Consider the following 22,956-nt stretch of genomic DNA (forward strand, 5'->3'; position numbering starts at 1 on the left):
TTTGCCTTGCAAGGTAGCTTCTTGATATACTCTCTTTCCCACTGTATCAAGAGTTCTTGAATCTTTACCTGGTGGTAATTTCAGCAAGGTTTTGTCTTTTTAGCTTTTTTCATTGCTGATTCTACAATAATGGAGTCATGAGGAAATTGCACTCTTTCATGTCCTGGAGATTTTTGCATTCTATATTTTACATCAATATTTTTTCCTACTGGCGATCCAGAGAAAAGTGTTTTCCAAAGTTTTGTTTGGATCCTCATTAGTGCGTTATACATAAGTAGTGCCTTGTATTGTTTTTATGGTTGAATGAACTTTAGGACTCCTTGTAAATTCCTTACTTCCTCTGCATCCTCTTCGAAGCTGAATGGTACCTACTTCTGACAACTTTTGCAGAAAATCTCACTACGAAGAGTCTTCCTGGGCTGATCTGATGCTGAGTGATGGTGGATCTGGAGATGGTACATCCGATTATACTAATAGGGAGACATATGTAATACATGAACCATCAGATATAGTTTGTATATATGAAGCAGTTTCTTATTTATGCTTCTCTTCTCTTCTCCTTTCTCTTTTCAAAATAAGACAGGAGTTTTGATTGTAGGTGCTTTCATAACTTCTCTAGTATGGGGTGAGTTGAGGATTTTTGTTGACTATGTACCTGCTTCTGTTTATGAAGTCTGCCCATAATCTATGTATGAATGCATGACATTCTTGTATGGGTTTCTGTGATAGGATTTCTGGACGTGTAATTTTTGTTGACTCAGTTTGGGGCTCCAATGTACGAAGTGAAGACATATTTACTTGATGTTTCTGTATGTTTTGCCTTTCTTACATGCTTTCTTCCTACCTGAATAGGTTCTGAGGAAGAGCTCAATAATGAAGTTGGTGTGTACGTAGGTCCATGCTGAGGTTTCAGCTCTGAATTGGAAATTTGTGTCCCAGTGATTCTCTGCACAGATGCTTCAGCACCAGCAATTCTCTGTGCCAATGTTTTAGCACAGAAGGTTTCATGCAGCATTCTGTAGTGCTGGTGCCTCATGGCTCCGTTGTTTCAGCATGGATGGTTGTCGGCTCTGTCTTAGGTTGACACTGTGCCTCTTTGGCATAGGCATGCCTCCATTTTAAAGCACCACCAATGATTCCTAGCTTTCTTGGATTGGATTTTTTTTTCGACTTACTTTGTTTTAATGAGCTTGGAGTTCTCAGTAAATTAGTGCCTTTGGAGAGTATGCCTGCAGGGGCCAAAGGTCAAAAAGTCATGATCCAATTCCAGGCAATTCAAAGGGAATTTAAATCTAGTATGGACATTTTGTGTCCACACTGTTGACATTTTTTGAACAAACTTTTTCTTTTCTGTAGACATCCTGAAAAATAGTGGCAACAGAGAGACGATTTCCAACCATTCACTGTAGTAGATGAAAATAAACTGAGGAGATTCAGTCTATTTGTGGGAAGGCCTGTGCATGCTCAGAAAACAAAGTTTAACTTTCTGGGCTTTGAGAGAATAAAATGACCTAATGGTGCCATTGGATGACTTCACCCATCTTGTGTGGTAGTTTATGCTTGTCCACGAAGAACATTCATTACTTTACAAGTGGGAACTAGAACTATCAAAAACATTCAGCAATATTTTATTGAAAGTAATATTTAATAATTGCTATAATACAAAGAAAAGTAAAGCTAGACTGACAGAAGAAAGCAGACTTTAGGCCAAAGAACCTTATTTCTCCCACTAGTAAGTTTGTTTTTCAATTGTTTATCATAGAAGAAATCATAAAAAAAAAAAGTCACAGAAAACGTTAAGCATCATCAATTCCATGATTTCTATGACTCAGAGCCCAGTATTAATTGTGCCACTCTGGTAAGGCAGTCTCAAATGTTTCAAAAGACATGGGATCAAGCTCATTAAAAGTGTTCACCCAGACTGTGCCTACTGATTAGGTCCAAGTTAAGGAATCTCCCATCTCATCCCTGTTTACTGTCCAAGAAAAGATACATGGAGGAACAATCATACTTGTCTGATAAACACACAACTGCTACAGCAAAAACATTAATCCAGTTGCTCACTTAGCAAGAACAAACTGTTCAAATTGAAGTCTCTTGATTACCTGTACTACTAGGGGTTTTCGCAGGTGTCGATTCCGAAGCTTTCGCGGTTTGGGCAAGAAAAAGTCAGACTACATTTGAGAAAAAAAAGTCATAAGTAAGAACATGAGAAAAGCCAAGGGCAGAAATAATCATAAGGAGAGTTCTAAGTAAAAAATGGTGAGAACAGGAATCATCATGCAGCTCATATTCCAAACAAACAGGTATAATGCATTTCTGGTAGTGTCTTAAGTATGACGACAATTAATCTTGCAAGTCTTTCTATCACTCAAATTCATACTAGTACATTCCCGTGAGTACCTGTATAACTGACTTAACTCCTAACATGGGCCAGCTTGGTGAATGAAACTAGAGTGCATACATGCTGAGTTGTGGAGGGAATTGCAGTCCGTGGCTCCTGGCCTAGGACTGCCACTATAATGCCTAGGCTACAGAAGGTTATAAAAATAAAAGAAATACACCCAATAACTACAAATGAAAGTACATGGCACTGTTACCCAATGTAGAACAAGTCTGAATGAGCTGGAAGCCCAAAGGAGGAGGAAACTGATGAACCAAAAATAGAGTAAAACACTCAACAAACAAACTCAACCATGACCAAACTTCTTCCAAGGTATGCCCCATTTCTTCTCCAATAACTTTTGTTTTGGTTGCACTTACACTGATTGTGTCTAAGTGCTGTCGAAAGGTCACCTCTGTCTCTTTGCTGGGAGAGAACATCTTTCCATGGCGGCTATTAGGTGGCAGAGTTGTGGGAACTGCAAACACTCCTCCATCAACATCACTGCTTCCAGATCCAGATGTGCTGGTCACCAGCAGAGGTCTGGAGGAATTTCTCAAACCTAGAATAAAAGGTAAATCTTTGACAGAATTCTGGGCATAATATATCCAGCATTCGTGTATAGATAACACTTACAATGCACATGAATCAAGAAGAGATACAAGCCTATTTCAAAGATTGAAGTTCCTAAACCTCTGTGTGGAATTCATTTAAATACTACTAATACCATTAATTAGATATACAGCACCGGCATCCACATGACAATAATGTATTTGGCTCTTAAGAACTTACTATAACGAAACAATATCACTTTCTTTTTCTTATGCTCCTGGTCTATTAAACTCCCAGGCAACCAGTACACATTGATATGGATAGCTGGTGATCAAAACAGAAACTTACAAACCATTTGGGTACTATAAATCAAGAGAATAAATAATCCTTGCAATTGAGGTTTGCAGCACCAGTTTAGGACACTGTATTGTCTGGCAATATTTGTTTCTTAGTCACCAATATTCAGTACACATAAGCCAGGCATAATCTGTTGCATCTGTTGCTCAAGTTTACATCTTTCCATCCCTAAATCAATGCTCCTGTATAATGCTTCATATAGACATTCAGAAGCACTGTAACAAAAACACAGAACACAAATTCAGGTAAGAATTAAGATCCCTCTAGTCTGCCCAATTTCATTCCTGGTGCAATGCCCTGACTTCCAGTTGATCTCTGGCTTTCCCTTCACTTCTTCACAACTAGGGATCCTCTATTTATTTATTTATGAACTTTTAATATACCGATATTCGTAGGACACATCATACCGGTTTACAATAAACTCATGGAGAAAAGGAAATAGAAATTACAAATAACCGGGAAGGGGGAAAGGGGAGCAGAGGAGGAAAAGGGAGAGATTGGGGGTAGGGAGAAAGCCAGAGCATGAGGAGCGTGAAAAGCAAGAGTAGGAGAGAAAGAGATAAAAGTAGATAGGAACTGGAATAACAGTATTAACATAATCCTTACATTTCAATAAATTACATAATTAACATTTTCTTATGATAAATAGTTGCTGGAGGGTGGTGTGGCAAGACGTGGTGTGGCGGGAGAAAGAGAGTTTAGGTTTGGTTGGTATCAGGGAAGGCCTATGTTTAACCCAGGGATTTTGGAATTCCATTCCTGTTTTTACCTTCTCCATCAGGAGGCCATTCCGTGTGTCCCCACCATATCCTTGAGGAAATGTTTTCATGTTGTTCCTGAGTCCAACCCCCTTGGAGCCTCATATTGTGATCTCTTGCTCTACAATATTCTTTCCTCTAAAAAAAAAAAAAGGTTTGCTTCTTGTGCATTCACACCTTTGAGATATGTGAATGTCTCTACCATTCCTCCCGTCTTTCTTCTCTTCTAGAATATTCATATTTAGGTCCTCAAGTCTCATTTTGGTAGCCTCTTTCTATACTGTTTCAGAGATATGGCCTCCAGAACTGGACACAATATTTATGCAAGGTCTCACCAACAAGCTGTACAGAAACATTATTTATTTTTTTTCTACTGGTCCCAAACCCCCCCCGTTTCTTGCAGCATCTTAGGCATAGATTCTGCAGTAAGAATTGGAAAATTCTGTAGCTTAGTTTCTGAAATTGTGGCAAAATTGCATTAATTTCTATAGATTTACACATTAAAATGTAAAATTGACTTTATAAAAATAAAGTCATTTTCTGTTCTCTTATGTGTCTGGGAGTGAAGTATTAGAGAGAGAGATGAGGAAGAGAGGGAAAGATAGAAAGGGAAGAAGAAACAGGAAGGAAGGAAATGGGAGTTTCTCTCATCTCCCCTTCCCAATTTTGGCATAAAAATGACATCACCCATTTTCCACATAGTTGTATCTAAAGTTAATGTACCTTCTTTCTGCCCTCATAGAATAAATGTTTTGTATATTAGACTTTAACCCACAAGGCTGATAGTTCAGGCTACAGATGCGAGCAAAGAACAGCGATATCTGGAGATTCTAATCCCAGCATTGACCAGCACACAAGAAGAAAATAATCTTCTTTATTTGCTCTGACTGTGGTACATTAAGGGGGTGAATTCATAGACTCAAGGTCTACACAGTTGAGAGAACAAAAGTCATCCCTCCAACCTCAGCACGTTGTACAGTGCACACCTTCTCAGTCCTTTAGCAAATCAGAACATCATTCCCTGCTACAATCCCATTAAGAGCAGATCCTTTACGCTAGCTCACCTGAAATACTTGAAGAAGGGGGAAAGGCCTTGCTGTTGCGTATAGCTGCCTGATTCCTGGCACAGCCTGGACTCCTGGATGTCAGAGTGATCACTTTCCCTGGTGGCGTCAGAGTCTGATCCTCCTGAATAGACTTTAAAGGGGAAGTGGCTACAGTATTTGTTTCAGGAGCCTGAAATAGACATCGATCAAAAATATATGAATTAGGTCTAAGAATTACAACAATTACAGGAAAGGCATAAGCACAGAGTTTCATAGCAGATTTTATTAATCTCAGAAAGTTATTTATTTATTTAGCATTTTTATATACCGACTTTCCAATAACAGAATTACTGATCAATTCGGTTTACATTCTAAACAATAACATTGACAAGTAAATGTCTTACAATGAACAGGTCGATATAACTTGGATTAGTACATATGGGTTAATAACATAAGTAGAAGATACGGTGCCTAATGTAGGCTAAATAAACAGTTATAATTGCAATGCTGATTCTGCAAGATGATGCTAGGGGTAGCAATATCCTTCCAATTCTGATATTCAAGGACACTGCTAGGAAGATGATGTCCTTCCAAAACCAACACTGTAGCTTGGGCTGGGACACTGATATTTATTTTCATTGTCAAATTGAATACTCAAATGTTTGTGGTTTTCTTGGTCCAATAAAAATGTAAAATTTCTAAACCAACACTGAAGGGCACTGCTACGGCAAAGATGCAAACGCTGCAGGGCCCTGGCAAGGACATTGATATCCGTCCAGTACAGGGCACTGATTAGATTAGTGATTTCCTTACTATACTGGTACTGTAGAACACTGCTAGTGACTGTGATGTCTTTCCATTCCTGCTACGGCAAGGTAGTGAAATTAGTCCAATACTAACACCACAAGAAAGAACTATGGGAGATTCTATAGTGTTGGTTATTGATCTCTTCCATATTTTAAAGCAAACTTGTCTCCTCCAGTGTCCTTTTTTTGCAAAACTGGCATGAAGAGGAATTTCTCTTACTCGATAATTCTCTTGCCTGTCTGAACCATGCAGTATAAAGCAGCAGCACCTGCTGGCTCAGCAGACTAACTTAAAAACTTAGGGAGTCGCTTACTAAACATTTTCCCCATAGACACAAAATGGGAGACATCCTTTAGAAAATAAGCCCCTTATAAGGACTGTAAGCCATCTGGGGACAGAAATACTTACTGTATCCAAATGTAACCTGCTTTGAGCTACCAATGAAAATGCAGGAGCTAAATAAATGATCATTTTCTTAAGAAGAGCTCTCATGATGCCTCCTCTTCCTGCTATTTAATGCAACTTGTCCCTTACTCCCATACATTGTACTGTCTGTGTTGCAGGCCCCGCATAATTTTTGTAGCCCTTTTCTGAAATGCTTTCATCCTCTCAATATTCTTATGAAGGTATGGGCTTCCCTGGACTGAACAAAGTACTCTGAGGCAATTCTCAAAACTTTTTATAATTGTAAACACGTATTTGACCAGGTAACAACAACCTTTTGAAAATGTCTCGTGTATGTGGCTAAAAGTTATGCTACCCCTGAGGGAATTCTACACATTAAAATTCTACAAAAGTCTGCATACTTGGTCATAATATATATCATATATTTTGAGCAGAATTCCCCGAGAAGTACATGGAGAGTGTGTCCCTTCCATCTTCTCTCCCTACTCCTCTGGCCAGAACTCTTTCACTTTGCCTTCCATTCTTCACTATCTCTCCCCTTCTCCTTCAGGCTCAACCCCTTCCATTTATTTTCACACCCCCCCGCCCCCCCCCGGGTGTCCACTCCCAGAGTTTGACCCCTCTCTCATAAGCTCCCTTGGTCCTTCTCTCACCACCACCCCCACAGACTCCCTCACACATACATACATGCCCGCTCTCTCTGAAACACACACAATTTTACCCACCCTCACCCTCACACATACAGGCTACCAATCTATGATTCACAAACACACTCCCTCATAATCTCTCATCACATATACACTTCCTCACATAAGCTCCCTGTCTCTCTCTCACATATACACACACTTCCTCTCTTTCACACAAGCTCACAAGCTTTCTTGCCTCTCATGCTGGGCCTGCTAATCTTCACTGTGAGCAGCCTGGGCTCTGCTCGCGACCCACTGATCTTTGCCGCGAGTGGGATGGGCTCTGCTCGCGACCCGCTGATCTTTGCCGCGAGTGGGATGGGCTCTGCTCGCGACCAGCTGATCTTTGCTGCAAGTGGGATGGGCTCTGCTCGCGGCCCGCTGATCTTTGCCGCGAGTGAGATGGGCTCTGCTCACGGCCCGCTGATCTTTGCCGCGAGTGGGATGAGCTCTGCTCGCGGCCCGCTGATCTTTGCCGCGAGTCTGATGGGCTCTGCTCGCGACCCGCTGATCTTTGCCGCGAGTGGGATGGGCTCTGCTCGCGGCCCGCTGATCTTTGCCGCGAGTGGGATGGGCTCTGCTCGCAGCCCGCTGATCTTTGCCGCGAGTGGGATGGGCTCTGCTCGCGGCCCGCTGATCTTTGCCGCGAGTGGGATGGGCTCTGCTCGCGGCCCGCTGATCTTTGCCGCGAGTGGGAGGGGCTCTGCTCGCGGCCCGCTGATCTTTGCCGCGAGTGGGAGGGGCTCTGCTCGCGACCCGCTGATCTTTGCCGCGAGTGGGATGGGCTCTGCTCCCGGCCCGCTGATCTTTGTCAGGGAACAGAATGAGTGGGTATGTGGGAGAGAGGGGCTAGTGACTGAGTAGGAAAGGGATGAAAATGAGAAACAGAAGAGGGTGAGTGGGACTGAGAGGGTGAGTGAGAGAGGGAAGGTGAGTGACAGAGGGAAGTGAATGGGAGTAAGAATGACTGACAGAGGAAAGGGGAGGAATAGAAGGGGAGAGAATGAAGAGACAATGGGAGGGAGTGATTGAGGGGTGAGTCGGAATGAGGTGAGTGACAGAAGGAATGGTAATGAAGCAAGGGAAAAGAGTGAGTGGAAGTAAGGGGTGAGTAACAGGGGGAAGGAAAGAGGATGAGGGGGATGAGTGACAGAAGGAAGGAGGGTGAATGACTGAAGATGAGGGAAGGGAAAGGGAGGGAGGAAGAAGAAGAGAAGGTAGAAGAGTGCATGAGTGTGTGTGTATAATGGAGGAAGTCTGTGTGTACCCTTCTTCTCCTTCACCCTACTAATCCAAGTCTACAATTTCAGGGTGATTGGAAATGAAAAGTTTCCAGATAGAATGCTCTTCTTGGAGGAGGTGGTGAAGACAAAAACAGTCAAAGAATTCTAAAGGGCATGGGTTAAACACTGTGGATTCCTAAAGGTTAGAGGACGGAAATGAAGAAAAGGGCGCTTGGGGGGTAACTTGCCAGTGCAGCGGTACCTACCCTTAACCAATAAGCCTTGATGCTTTTGATGCAACTGCAACATTACTCTCAGCTTCAATGGCAGGGGGAAAAGGGAGTTTGGATTTTGACAACCGAGGACTCCAATTTTTACGGTCTGGGGAACTGATAGGCGCAACTGCAAGATCATTCTCCACTTTGATGGTGGGGAGAGGAATTAGATTCAGACGACAACCAACACAGGTCCTGACTTTTACGGTTTGGGATACTAATGCACAGTCGTAAGGCAAAAAGCACAGGACTGCTTCTATGGCCAATTCCAAAAGCAAAGCACATCAAGCAGCACTGTCTGAATTTTCAAAAAGGCTTTTCATCCAGTAAAAATATTGCTAGTAGTAAATTTTTTTTTATGGGTTATCATATGGCTTGGGGATAACTGCACAGAATGGCAGTTGCTACCCTTAAGAGAAACATGGGTTAATCTGCCCAGCGTGGAGGATACTACCATAAGAAGATTGCTGGCCAGACTGGATGGGTCATTTGGCCCTTTTCTGCTGTCATTACTATGATAAATGTTCAGCTAGATATTCCAGCCCTCCCCCCTAAACATCAAGCATTGAATCTTGAATTTAAATTGAATTTTCACTGGGAACTAGTGAAGGTATGAAAAATTGGGATAATGTGATCATATTTCTTTTTTTCTCCTCTAATTTTGCTTACATGTGGGAACAAGAAGCACTCACATAAAATGCTGGCTATTACTCACTTTTGCAGTTGACGCAGAATACCGCAGCACAGGATACACACTTCTCCCTGCTCCTAGATTCTCCTTCCTCTCAGGAAACCAACCCATGACTATTTCAGGCTTAGAGCCTCAGCCCGCAGCCCTCTGGCATCCCCAACATGTGGAGATGAAAATATCTATGGTCAGTTTTTAGGATTGGGACATGATCCTGCAAGACCCAGTATAGTCCACTCTGACAGACACAGACTCACTATGGCTCTTTAGTCAGAACTCATCCAACCCACCCACATATATAATCGAGGCCTGCATCATAAGGATCCTGCTTCTGCATGCTAATAGACCAACGTGATGAATGCAGGTTTTCCTAAAATGACTGGTATTGGTCTGCTCAACCAGCAGGTGGCACTGCAGCCTATATAGTATAACCAGAGATGGAAGAATCTCACTCATTTTCTCAGTAAACTTCCACTTTCCACAGTCCTGCCTTCAAATGTGTTGTATGCGATAATACCACATGCCACCCAATTTACTCCAGAGATGGCTGCACTTTACGAACCACTTTCCATAAAAGTTACATAAGCAGTGCAAATTCCTGTTTGTTTACATCACAGAGCAAGGTTTTGCCATTAGTCATCTATCCTGAAAAACTGTGCCGGTTTTGCCAATCCAGCTCAGCCTTTTGGCAAACAGAATTTTATTTCCCACCAGAACAACAGTAATGGATTGATAAACCAAACCAATGTCAAGAAAAGCACAATAGCACAAAACTGGGTCCTACTTTATCCATATCTTATTCATCTAGAACACGGGTTCTCAATGCCAGTCCCCTGAGGACCTCAAATAGGCCTGTTTTCAGGAAGTCCAGAATAGTTAGATATGTCTGCATATATCTGGTCCATGAACCCATTTAATTTGTATATTTTAGTTACTTTGATAAGCAGAGTCATTTGCAGCCCTCAAGAACCAGAGCTGAGAACCTCTAATTTAGAAGTTAACATTAATTCCTTCAATTATATGCTGCTTCAGCTCAGTTTTATAATGTCTGAAGTTTGTTTTCTTGCTATTTTGTGTAAGGATTTAAAATTCCAGAGACCTTAAATGGCTTCCATTACAACAAGTCACTCATCTCCCCATTTGCATTAATAAATTCTGTTCAGTTTCCTTTTTCTTTAACTTCCTCAAAGTATACAATAACTGAGGAAGGCCCAGGAACAGGGCACTTCAGCTGCACAATAACGGAGGGGGATTCATTGCAACAGAGCCACTAACATATTACGTTTTATTTAATGTGCTGCTGTGTCCATAGCTCAAAAAGGAAAAATAGATTTTAAATGTTACAAATGTTTTGCCAGACTCTACAGTTAATTCTGTTGACGATAACAAAGCCCTGATTAGCAAGGTTAAAAAACATGGAGGTTTGCTCCAGCAGCAGTTCAACCCATGAAAGGATATAAAAAATGTCTTTAGCCAAATAATCATCACTATAAAGCATACAGTTATATACATAAAACAAGGTTATCATTTTTGATTAGCTAGCCTCCTCCTGGGATTCTATCCTAATGCAAGAGACCTCATTCACTGCTATCTTAACTAGCGAGGAGCAAAAGGAGACGAGAAGCTGTAATAAGTACAGTTAAAACACCATAGATCTTCATCCACAGCTTCTCATATTCCCAGCTCAAACTGCTTCCTCTCCCACCACTGCCACCAAGATTGTAATTTCTTTCAGTAAAAGTGCATGCTTTGGTTGCCAGGTATGTGTCCCTTTGGGATGAACAATAGATGTCCCTCTGTTCATGGGACTGGCAAATACTACTCTGGCTGACCTGAGACACAGGAGTAAGGCAGCAGAACTAAGCTAGCTTGAGAATTTTTAATTGGAAAAGAGTACCGAGAATGAAAACAATGGCTGGAACTGAAATGTGCAAACTTTTAGATCTCTTTCAATCTGCATAAAGTGTTATTTCCATTGGGAAGTAGCAGAAGGATAATGGGAGTACATGTCATTGAAAATGGCAAATATATGAGGGTCATATAACTACAGATCAAATCAAGGTCAAATCTACTTGAGAGAAGAGTTCTCAGTTCTCTCTATTTCAACATTCTGTAAAGAACTACCAAGTTAGCAATCCATTCTAATATGATATTGTGGAATGGACTGACAGAAATTTCCCACTTTTACAAACAATACAATCACAAGAGTATGGCAGATATCTCAACTTTAGCTGCTGCCACAAGAGAATCCATTTTTTAAAAGCCACAATTCAACAAACTTTAACAGTAAACCTTTCTCGATAACACACAGCTATCTAAGAGTGATAGTATAGATTGGGGAAAGGGCATATTCTCTTGTCCTAATTACACCTTTCAGATGCAATAATGCATTATCTGCATTGTACCATTTTTACATTCTAAAAACATTTGCACTATGTACTTACCGGCTTGGGGTTAACCTCAGTGGTAATAAGGCGTAACAGACAGCTGAGCAGCCTCTGTTTATAAAAAGCGGCAGATCTGGATGCAGCAGTAGGGTTCATAGTCTGCTCCTCAGAATTATGGGTCTCAGGCCTTGAGCCCACTATCCAGTCATACTCCAGTTGCAATTTGCTCGGCTTGCCTAGCATGAGGTAGACTTCAGCCAGTGTCAGGTTTTCTGAGGACTGCAGATTCCAGCCTCTCTCTCGGATCTGCTGAGCATGTCGGCTTGGGTCCTCTCTAGAAGGCTTTGCAGCAAGCTGTCCCTGAGATACAGGTGGAAGCAAAGAAGCTATCTGCTTCTCTTGCAAGTCTTCCACAGTTGTATCGGTTAACTCCCTAGTGCAAAGGTTGGGCAGTGTGCCCTGGCAGTTTGTACCTTGGATTTCAGATGTGGCAGAGTCACCACTGCTGGGGTAGGATGTTCCTGCTGAAAGCGGTAACGGAAGGTTGATGGCCTCTGCAGCTCTAGATGGGAGATCTGCAGGAGAGGCACAGGTGGTGGAGGAAGTGCCCTCCTTGACATGCACCGTGTCAGTGGAAAAGCATCTCTCAGGCACAATCAAGTCATGGCAGGATTTCATGTAGCGTGGGAATGGGTCTAGCAGGGAGAGCTCTTCCAGATCAGGGATTTTATTACAGGCTTCTGCTGTTGTCATAGGGTCACAGGTTAGTGTCTTGCTGCCTTCTGTGAGAGGAGGCACTATGCTCTGTTTATCGAGATGTCCACCAGGGTCTGAATGTTTTTCAACAGGATGCAAGGTGCTAAGGTTTAGGACTGTTCCTTCTGCTAGCTCACTCTCAGGGTTGTTCTCTTCAGTGCTTGGAAGGGTATCAGATGGGAGTAGAGAGGTTCTCCCTAATTCTGTAATGTTCTCTGTCCTTCCACTTCCTTTGCTCTCACTTGTGCCCCTGGGATATTTCAGTTGCACTCTGGCTGTGCCCTGCCCACTTTGTATTCCCAGGATCTGGGCAGGAGGTAGCAAGAGTGAGTCTTTTGTATTCTGCTTGCACTTGCCCGTTTCCTGCCAGTGCACAGTGCAAAATGCCTTAGAGTGAACCACCCTGGCCACACCGGGCAGTGGAGCAAGGGTAGAATTCTCTCCTGGGAAGAGGTGGAACTCCATTCTTTCCTCAAATGGCTGTCCTTGCGCATCCACATCTCTGATATCCTGCACTTGACGCTCTTCTAGTGTTTTGCGCTAAAAACATGTAACATTAAGGAAATACTACATTCTGGAAAAGGAATGGGGAGAGGAGAGAAGAAAATTATTACTTACCTGCTAATTTTCGTTCTTGTAGTACCATGGATCAGTCCAGACAGTGGGTTATGTCCCCAATCCAGCAGATGGAGTCAGCCCAAAGCTTCGAGGGGGCGTCACCTTAAGTACTACTACCCCCTCTGCAGGAGTTCAGTATAGAGTATATCAAAGCCCGAGTAAACAGAAACCCCCTGCTTGGATCAAGTTAAAACAAAACGGCAACAATAAGCCGCTGAATGTTAACGTAGGAGACTGAAACCGACCCACCAACGAGTGGTCGGGCATGAACATAGCGTGTCAACCTCTAAGAGAACGATGAAAAGAACAGTGATAAAAACTGGAAACACGTGAAACACAAACAGCAGCAGTAGGGACACTACTGTAACGGGAGACACAGTTGAACAGAATCAGCAGCCACATACAGCCGAGCAGGAATAGGACCTAGGACCCAAATGCGGTGGGCGTCTGGACTGATCCATGGTACTACAGGAACGAAAATTAGCAGGTAAGTAATAATTTTCTTTTCCCTGTACGTACCTGGATCAGTCCAGACAGTGGGATGTACCCAAGCTTCCCTAACCCGGGTGGGATCCTGCGAGGCCTGCTCGGAGGACCTGTTCGCCAAAGTGTCCCTGGACGGACGAGGCGAGATGTAGTCTGTAGTGTCTCGAGAACGTGTGCAACGACTTCCAGGTGGCCGCTCTACATATTTCTTGCGAAGATACCGAGCGGCTCTCAGCCCAGGAGGCCGCCTGAGAGCGTGTGAAATGTGCTACGATGCCGGGTGGGGGAGTCCGCCCCACCCCAATATAGGAGGCGGCAATGCCGGCCTTCAGCCATCTGGCAATGGTCGTCTTCGAGGCCTGAGATCCCTTCCGGGGACCGGACCAAAGGACGAAGAGATGGTCCGAAGTTCGGAAATCATTCGTAGCCTCCAGGTAGAGCCTCAGAGTGCGCTTGACGTCAAGGAGACGAAGAGACCGCGGCTCCGAAGAAGAGAACGATGGAAGTTCCACCGTCTGATTCACATGGAAAGTGGACACCACCTTCGGAAGGAAGGAGGGGACAGTGCGAAGTGAGACCTCCCGAATCGGAGAACCGAAGATAAGGTTCTCTACACGACAGGGCCTGCAGCTCCGAAATACGCCGTGCGGAGCAGATGGCCACCAGGAACACCGCCTTGAGGGTGAGATCCTTGATTGTTGCATTCCGCAGCGGTTCAAATGGAGGTCCTGACATGGAACGCAGTACTAGATTGAGACTCCAAGAGGGACAAGGATCCCGCAGTGGAGGCCGCAAATGTTTGACCCCCTTGAGAAAACGGGCGATGTCCGGGTGTCGCCACAGAGATCCTCCGTCGCGCAGGAGGGAGCCAAGAGCGGCCACTTGAACCCGAAGTGAGTTGTAAGCGAGCCCCTTGTCCACCCCTTCTTGTAGGAACTGGAGGATCTGAGAGACCGACGCCTCCGAGGGTCTTGTGTTCAGGCTGGTACACCACAGCTCGAACACCTTCCAGACCCGCACATATGCCACCGACGTCGAGGTCTTTCGGGAGCGCAGCAGCGTGGACACTACCCGCCTCCGGGTATCCCCGTCGTCGGAGGCGACGCCCTCTCAAAAGCCAGGCCGCAAGACAGAAGAGTTCTGCCTGGTCGAAAAATACTGGGCCCTGGTGGAGGAGGCGGGGAAGATGTCCCAGCCGGATGGGTCCGTCGATTACTAGGTGAAGGAGGTCCGCAAACCAAGGTCGTCTCGGCCACTCTGGCGCGACGAAGATGACGGTCCCCCGATGAGCCTCTATCCGTCGTAGTAGCCTTCCCACCAGCGGCCACGGGGGGGAACGCGTATAGAAGCAGATCGGCCGGCCACGGGAGCGCGAGAGCATCGACGCCCTCCGCCCCCCGTTCTCTCCGGCGACTGAAGAAACGAGGCGCCTTGGTGTTTTGAGCGGATGCCATAAGATCCAGGTGGGGGGGACCCCACCGCCGAACGATGAGCTGCATGGCCTCGTCGGAGAGGGCCCACTCTCCGGGATCCAGGAGCTGGCGACTGAGGAAATCCGCCTGGACGTTGTCCACGCCCGCTATGTGCGAGGCCGCCAGACGGGGCCAGGTGCCGTTCCGCCCACTGCATCAACATCGCCGCCTCGAGCGCGACCTGCGGACTGCGGGTGCCGCCCTGTCGGTTGATGTAGGCCACCGTGGTCGCGTTGTCCGACAGGATTCTGACTTCCCGATTCCGAAGGAGCGGCAGGAAGTGAAGCAGCGCCAGCCTGACCGCTCTGGTCTCCAGACGATTGATGGACCACACCGACTCTTCCGCGGACCACGTCCCCTGCGTGGCGCTGCGGTCGCAGACTGCCCCCCAGCCTACGAGACTGGCGTCGGTGGTAACCACTACCCAATTTGGTAGCTCGAGGGACACGCCGCGAGCCAGATTCTCCGGGACCATCCACCAGTCCAAGCTGCTCCGTGCAAACTGGGGCAGCGGGAGTATCACCTGGTAGTCCTGCGAGAGTGGTTTCCAGCGGGATAGGAGTGCTCTCTGTAGCGGCCGGAGGTGCGCAAATGCCCAAGGAACCATGTCGATGGTGGAGCCCATCACCCCCAGGAGCTGTAGATAGTCCCAGGAGGTGGGAGCTGGTAATGCAGAGAACCGCTGTATGTGCTCCCGCAGGGAGTGCGCCTTGTCCTGTCGTAGAAAAACCGCCCCCAGGCGAAGGTCGCTCCCAAGAAATCCAAGCGCTGCGAAGGCACGAGGGAGCTCTTGGAGAAGTTCACCACCCAACCCAGGGACTGCAGGAACTCTATCACCCTGGCCACTGCCGCCTGGCCATGCCGAAAAGACTTCGCCCGTATGAGCCAGTCGTCCAAATAAGGATGAACTAGAATACCCTCCTTCCGAAGGGCAGCCGCCACAACTACCATGATCTTGGTGAAGGTGCGTGGGGGCCGTTGCCAGGCCGAACGGAAGCGCCACAAACTGGAAATGTTGATCCAGAATCTTGAACCGTAGTAACCGATGATGCTCCTGGCGAATGGGGATATGAAGCTAGGCCTCCGTCAAGTCCAAGGAGGCCAAGAACTCCCCTTGGTGTACCGCCGCGATCACCGAACGCAGCGTTTCCATGCGGAACCGGATCACCCTGAGGGACTTGTTGACTTCCTTCAGGTCCAGTATGGGGCGGAAGGAGCCGTCTTTCTTTGGTACAACGAAGTAGATGGAATAATGGCCCGAGCCCACCTCTCCGGAGGGTACGGGCACAATGGCGCCTATCTCCCACAGTCTGTCCAACGTCGACTGCACCGCCCTTCGCTTGATGGCCGAGCCGCAGGGCGAGAAGATGAACCGACCCTTCGGAGCGCGGGCAAGTTCCAAAGCGTAGCCGCGTCCTATGGTGTCCAAGACCCACTGATCCGAGGTGATCCGTGCCCACTCCTCGTAGAAGAACGCCAGCCGCCCTCCAATCGTGGGGACGGCGGAGTGGGCGAGCTGAACATCATTGAGAGGACTTGGGTGAAGGTTGTCCCGCCGTGGAAGCGGGGCGCGCGGGGCGGCGCCCGCGAAAGGAGCGAGACCAGGGCTGAGACCTGGGGGCAGGGGGCCGAGCCGCCGCCGGCCTATAGCTCCTATAGCGCCTTTGCGCTCTGGCTCTAGTCCTGGAGGACGAAAAAGCCCTGGTGGAGCGATATCTGTCTTCCGGCAGGCGATGGACCGCGTTTTCCCCCAGAGACTTGATGATCTGGTCCAGATCCTCGCCGAACAGGAACTTACCCCTGAATGGCAGGGAACCCAGACTCGACTTGGAGGACGTGTCCGCCGCCCAGTTGCGTAGCCATAGGAGTCGACGTGCCGCCACCACCGAGGCCATGGAGCGGGCAAGGACCCGAAACAGATCGTAGGAAGCGTCCGCCCCGTATGCCACCGCAGCTTCCAGTCTATCCGCCTGGGCGGCTTCCCCAGGTGGCAACGCCTGGGACGTGAGCAATAGCTGCACCCAGAGAAGACTGGCCCGCTGGGCAAGCGAGCTGCACATCGCAGCCCGCAGCCCCACTGCGGAGACCTCGAAGACCCGCTTGAGGAAGACTTCCAACTTGCGATCCTGCGTATCCCTTAGCGCTGCTCCACCCGTCACCGGTATAGTCGTTCTCTTCGTGACCGCCGACACCGCGGAGTCCACTCTGGGTACCTTGATGAGATCCAGAAAATCTTCCGGCAGCGGATACAGCCTCTCCATGGCGCGGCTGCCCTTCAGCGCGGCTTCCGGGGCATCCCATTCCCTGGTGAGAAGCTGCAGGAACGACTCGTGAATGGGAAAAGCCCGAGCCCTCGGGCGAAGGGCGGCCAGCACCGGGTCTCCCTTCTTTGAGGAGGTGACTACAGCGGGCGCGACGGGAGCTGGCGGATCCGGCGGAGGGTCAAGGTCCAACCCCTGAATGATCTGGGGGATCAGGTCATCCAGCTCTTCCCGCTGGAAGAGACGTAGCGTGCGCGGATCCTCACCTTCTGAAGTGGAGTCCCCTTGACCCGCCGCCGCAGGGTCCGACCCAGGGGAAGCTGGTGCCGACCCAAGGCCCCCCGAGCCCACCGGGAGCCGTGGTTGGCTGGGGGGCTGTGGGGCCCCCACGCCCGCCGGAGCGGGGGGGGGCCGGATAGGAGGGCGAAGGTCGCGGTAGCTTGGGTGGTGGCGGATCCGAGAGCGCAGCCAGGTCCTGCAGGTAAGCCGTATGCATCAGACGGATAAACTCCGGGGAAAATCCCGGTCTAGTCGGGGGGACCTCCGCGGGTGGGGGCCCCTGGGGACCCTGCCCCAGCGGGCCTTCCTCCAGGTCTGTCTCAGGTATTAACCTCGGGGGTGAACCCTCCGAAGCTTCCTCGTCCCCCCGCGCTGCCTGGGCCCCTTCAGGGCGCAGCGCATGCAAGATGGCTGCCGTTCCCGCCAGGAATGGGGGAGGGGCCGGCCCGCGCCGCCCGGGCAAGGCTGTCATGGAGGACCGAAGAGTGAGGGACCGAGAAGTGCCTTCCCCCCCGGGGAGGCACCGCGCACAAATTCCCTCCCTTGAGACGCGCGATCCAGGCTCGCCACAGGCCGAGCAACGCGCTGGCCTCGGCATCCGGAGCAAGCTTCAAACAGTCCCCCGACAGCCCAGAACGCCTGGAAACCCGGGGGAGGGGCCGCGAGACGGATCGCCGCTGCGGGGGGGCCCTGGTGGCCTGCGCTACCCGCCGAAGAGAAAAACGGCGCCGCAGGGGGGCCTTCCTGGCCGCACAACCCGCTGGTGACGATCAGCCCTCTCCCCGCTGCAGCCCACGAGGAGCCGCAAAATGGCCGCGGGAGAGGGTGAAGACGCTAGCAGGCCGGAGCACCGGCAGCCGCGTGCAACCTAGCTGTAAAGAAGAAAGGAAAAACAGCCCAAAACAAAATCTCACTTACCCCGGAGCAGCAACGACTAGCGCCGGTAGAGAGGAAAGGGAGAGACAGAGAGCAAGGAGAAAGCCACGCCTCTCCAATTACCCAAATTTTTTTTTTTTTTTTTTTTTTAAATACAACTGGATCCAAACAATCTAAACAAACCTACAGAAACCAGAACCCCAAACAAACAAGGGACGCAAAAGAAATAGGTGATAGGAAACGGGAGCAAGCCCAGATTCCACTACTCGCATCTGCTGGAGTCAGAAGATACTGAACTCCTGCAGAGGGGGTAGTAGTACTTAAGGTGACGCCCCCTCGAAGCTTTGGGCTGACTCCATCTGCTGGATTGGGGACATAACCCACTGTCTGGACTGATCCAGGTACGTACAGGGAACTAGTGTTATTCTGAATTTGGTTACACCAGTCTTTGGTGCTGCAGTATTAACTTACCTATCGGTCAGTACTTCTACCCGCCAAAATAAAATTGATGAGTACTCTCATCTGTTGTACAAAAGATAAATCTATTATGTATTCACTAAAAAAGAGTGTTTTTGATAGTATGTCCTGAATAACAATTGCCAGGTTGAGTGCTCTTACTTAGTTACTGGCAGTGTGTGGGCAGCTGAATAGGAGCAAAATAGTTTATACACATTTGAAAATCAAATGTATGCATGCAATTTTCCCTCCTTTGACTGAAACACACCCTTGGAGTGCCTCTTTATAATCTGGATAAAAAACTGTGCGTATTTTGTGAGCCTGCGTGTACATTTAGCTGGGAGAAGGCAAATTTCAGCCTCGCCATTTTATCTGGCTAAATTGTTTTGAAAATTGTTTTCTTAAGGGTCAGTCCCATAATAAGTCACTGAGTAAACCATTAATACAACCATGACAAAAAAATAAAAGGATACCACACGAACTTCATGAAGGGCCCACTTCTGCTTCAGGAACTCGATGAGGCTGGAGACTTTACGATGCAACTCCACCATCATTCTAAAGAGGCAAAGAACAATGGGTGACATCAAATGACAGCTAAAAACTGAGGAGAGGAACTGGACATGCCAGTTCTTCTTAAACTCTTTTACGGTTATGAGCCAGGAAGAATCTTTTGCCATCTGCTTACAAATGATATCCCAAAAATAATACTGTTCCAGACCTCTCAAATTCAACAGAATTCATGGAAGAGGATTCTTATATGTTGACTAACTAGAGTAGAAGGTTCTAACCTTAACGGGCAGAAAATGCACTTAAAAACAGCAATACTAGCAAAATATATTTTAGATTGTTTTAGTTGACAGCCAAACAGGTAAAATTATTAAATATCCTTTTTCATTCTAATTAGCCTTGGTTCTATCTGGTACGTGTGCAGCACTTTGCGTGGTTGTCTCTCTCTCTCCCCCCTCTCATTGGAATTGGCTTCAGCTAGTGGTAAACTTTGGAGGCACCAAGGGACTTATGTAGGGATGTGCCCTTTCTAATTTGGAAGGGTAGGACATAATTACTAGGGGTGGTGAGCAGAAAAGAAATGAGCGCATGGAAAATTGAATAGGAAACTATGAGGAGACAAAAAACTGAAGCGCTTTAGAATGTGCTTTTATTTCATGATACTAGTGATTAAAGCTTTTAAAAATTCTTCCTATTTAGGCATTTCCAACAGCATGGCTATGTAAATTAGGCAATTGTGACACTGGCCCTCATCACGGCTCTTATTAATGTAAAGTATGATAAAAAGCATGAATGGCTTAAAAGTGAACTTATAGAAAGGGATATGTTTAAAAAAAGGACGCATGGCAAATTCCATAAAAGTAAAGCACTTAGGAAAGGGCTAGTTTGGTGGCTCAATGCATCCCGTTGAGGTTAGGGATGCTGCAGAAGTAACATTCGCAGTGTCTGGAAGAAGGAAGTCTCAGCCATTACAGAACAGTAACGCTTAGTGGTCAGACTCAGACGGCACATGCACTGGGTTCTGGAAGGTGCTGTGGTTGGTGCCCCCTGACCTGTTGCTCTGATATCTGGGCTTTAATGGGAGGCAGCAGGGTTATAAAAAAAAGAGGGCAATAAAACAGGAATCTGTGAAGGAAGGCTCATGGCAGTGCAGCCCTTGTAAGATATTAGTTCCAATTTTGCTGGAAGCCAAAAAGGATGAGGAAAATGCCATGCAAAAAAAACAAAAACAAAAACCTTAGGGAAAACATATAAGAAAGACCCAAAGAGAAAGACAAAGAAACAAGGCAAGCTGATATTTTAATGCAAGATCCAGCTGTTCCTTTAAAAGTCAAGAAACAAGCAAATCTGTTAAAAGGCTCAAATGCATAAGAACATAAGATGTGACATGATGGATCAGACCAATGGTTCATCAAGCCCAGCATCCTGTTTCCGACAGTGGCCAATTCAGGTCACTTGAAAGTACACCGAAGACCTACCTATTGTGCATTCCCGTTTGCCATGCCTACTTTTCTAATAAGTGTTAATTGACCTGTCCTCCAAAAAAACTCGTCCAAACCTTTCTTAAACCTGCTACATGATTAATCTCGACACATCCTCTGGCAACAAATTCCACAGCTTAACTGTACATAAATTGAAAAAATACTTTCTTAAATTTGTTTTAAACTTGCTTCCAGTTAGTTTCATGGCGTATCTCTTAGTCCCATCTGAAAGAGTAACTAACTGTTCCCTATTAAGTTGCTCTACACCACTCACATCCAGTCTCTCATATCCCCTCAGTTGTCTCTATTTCAAAGTGCACCAGCCTGTTTAGCCTTTCTTCACAAGGGTTTCAGTTCCTTTATCATTTTTCTTGTAAATCACTATTCTGACACTACTTTTGGACAATGCATTTTCATTAATATTATGCATTAACTCCTCAAGTTCCTGCAAACATTTTTTTTAAAAAGAATGGAGTCTGAAACACTGCAACCCTTAGCTGGGGAGTCCCATCTTGTATGGCTGTTTGTGATGCTTGTCCATGAAGAAAGCAAAGTTGCTTACCTTAACAGATATTCTCCATGGACAGCAAAACAAACAGCCACATAATTCCTCCCTCCTCCTGGGAAGTTTACATAGCTTGGAAAAAGACTGAGGTTTTTCTCTTGGACTATCTTGGCCCCTGTGGTAGCAGAGATGAGAACTTTAATTCTAGTGCTTTCTTTAATTGTTCCAATATTGGCTTCTTCATGGGTCTCTACTTCTTTGGCAGGTCATCTGCATTAAGTCCTGACAAAATCCATCCAAAGTTTTTGAGTAAATGAGTGGCAGTCCGGATACTGTGGAAAGGGGAGCTGCAGCTCTTTCATACGTGTGGTTAAGAAAGCACGTGAGTTCCAGCAGCAGCTGTGAAGGACAGGAGTCTGGTATGTTCTTTGTTTTGTTGGATTTTTTCCTTACTTGCTCTTTGGCGCAGGCAGATCTTTGTGCTGATATTGTGACACTGGAAGTTGTCTGTGCCGACGTGGACGATGTCTATGCCGAGCAGCCGGCGCTGTGAGTCTTCTGCACTGAAGCTGATATGACTGTGTCATCGGTGTCTGGAGCTGACAGATTGAGGCTTTCAGTGTGGTAATCCCTGTGCAATTCTGGTGTGGCACCGAAGTATTTATCTGGGTGCTTTTGCACTGGTGGTTGCACCAGAGACCTACCTCTATCTCCTTTTGAGATGGAGATCTTTGTTATTTCTTATGGTGTTTTAATCTCGTCTGTTGAGTCTTTTAACTCATACTGGAGCTTTACAATTCAATACAAGCGCCCTTGGCGACATTCTACCACAGGGGCTGCATGCAGTGATGTCGTGGTTTGGGTTTAAGACAGCAGGTATTGCATCCATGTTGATCTGTTTTTATCATCTTACGGCGACATTTTTTGCAAACATCGAAGGGACTTTTTCCTTTTTTCAACAATTTTGCTGTTAACAATGGCAATGCTGACTCGGAGATCAATGATTTTGAGTATTAAAAGGCAATTCTTGTCTGCTTTGTGACATGGCTGATGAGTGAGGAGAACTGCGACCACTTGCGTAGCTGACAAAAATAGGCTGAGGGAGATTGTAAGGTGACACTAGCATGGGAAACTCCGTGCATAGTCAGAATGAAATCCAGAGGTTTGCGGGCTAGAGGAGAAGACTGACCAAAGCGGTGCAGTCAGATTATGTCATCCATCTTGTGTGGCTATATGGGATGCTTGTCCAAGGAGAAAACTGATTATTAAGTTCCTATCCTTTAAGCAGCTACCTATCCCTAATAGGACAATGCCTTGTATCCTTTGACTTTAACTTTTAAAATTCTTTTAACAAAACAGCTACAGAGTTTTAACTATATCTTTATTAGAATTCACCAGAACCCCACCCTTGTTTTAAGGGTAGTAATATATCTGGGATCTGAACTCATTCTACTCAAATTTGCCATAAATTTACCCATTTTGCTGCTATATTAATAGAGTTTAAATTTATAATAAGCAATAGATTTCTTGGTTCTTGGATGTACTAATGAATTTAATGCAACCTGTACAGCCAAATACTCCTCTCTATTCCAATTTTTTATTAATCTTACTTAGATGACTTTCCAATCGTATGAGTTGTTGTCAATTTCTTTCCTTCTTTTTGCCACAAAGGCGATGCTATCACCTCTAAAT

The 22,956-nt window shown here is 46.4% G+C and overlaps 1 protein-coding gene across 5 annotated transcripts in view; it reads right to left on the reverse strand.

The window, feature by feature from the left end:
- Positions 1-22,956, reverse strand: part of CRAMP1 (cramped chromatin regulator homolog 1) — a 165,681-nt gene that overhangs the window by 46,467 nt on the left and 96,258 nt on the right. For all 5 annotated transcript variants that reach the window (XM_029577422.1, XM_029577419.1, XM_029577424.1 and 2 more), the window contains exons 9-13: positions 19,245-19,326; positions 11,625-12,863; positions 5,115-5,286; positions 2,764-2,945; positions 2,106-2,174 (exon numbers count right to left, since the gene is read on the reverse strand). In XM_029577422.1, the coding sequence (XP_029433282.1) occupies positions 2,106-2,174; positions 2,764-2,945; positions 5,115-5,286; positions 11,625-12,863; positions 19,245-19,326 (1,744 nt within the window). The remainder of the gene's footprint in view (positions 1-2,105; positions 2,175-2,763; positions 2,946-5,114; positions 5,287-11,624; positions 12,864-19,244; positions 19,327-22,956) is intronic.

Source organism: Rhinatrema bivittatum, chromosome 14 (assembly GCF_901001135.1).
Source record: "Rhinatrema bivittatum chromosome 14, aRhiBiv1.1, whole genome shotgun sequence".
In the NCBI taxonomy this organism is placed as follows: domain Eukaryota; kingdom Metazoa; phylum Chordata; class Amphibia; order Gymnophiona; family Rhinatrematidae; genus Rhinatrema; species Rhinatrema bivittatum.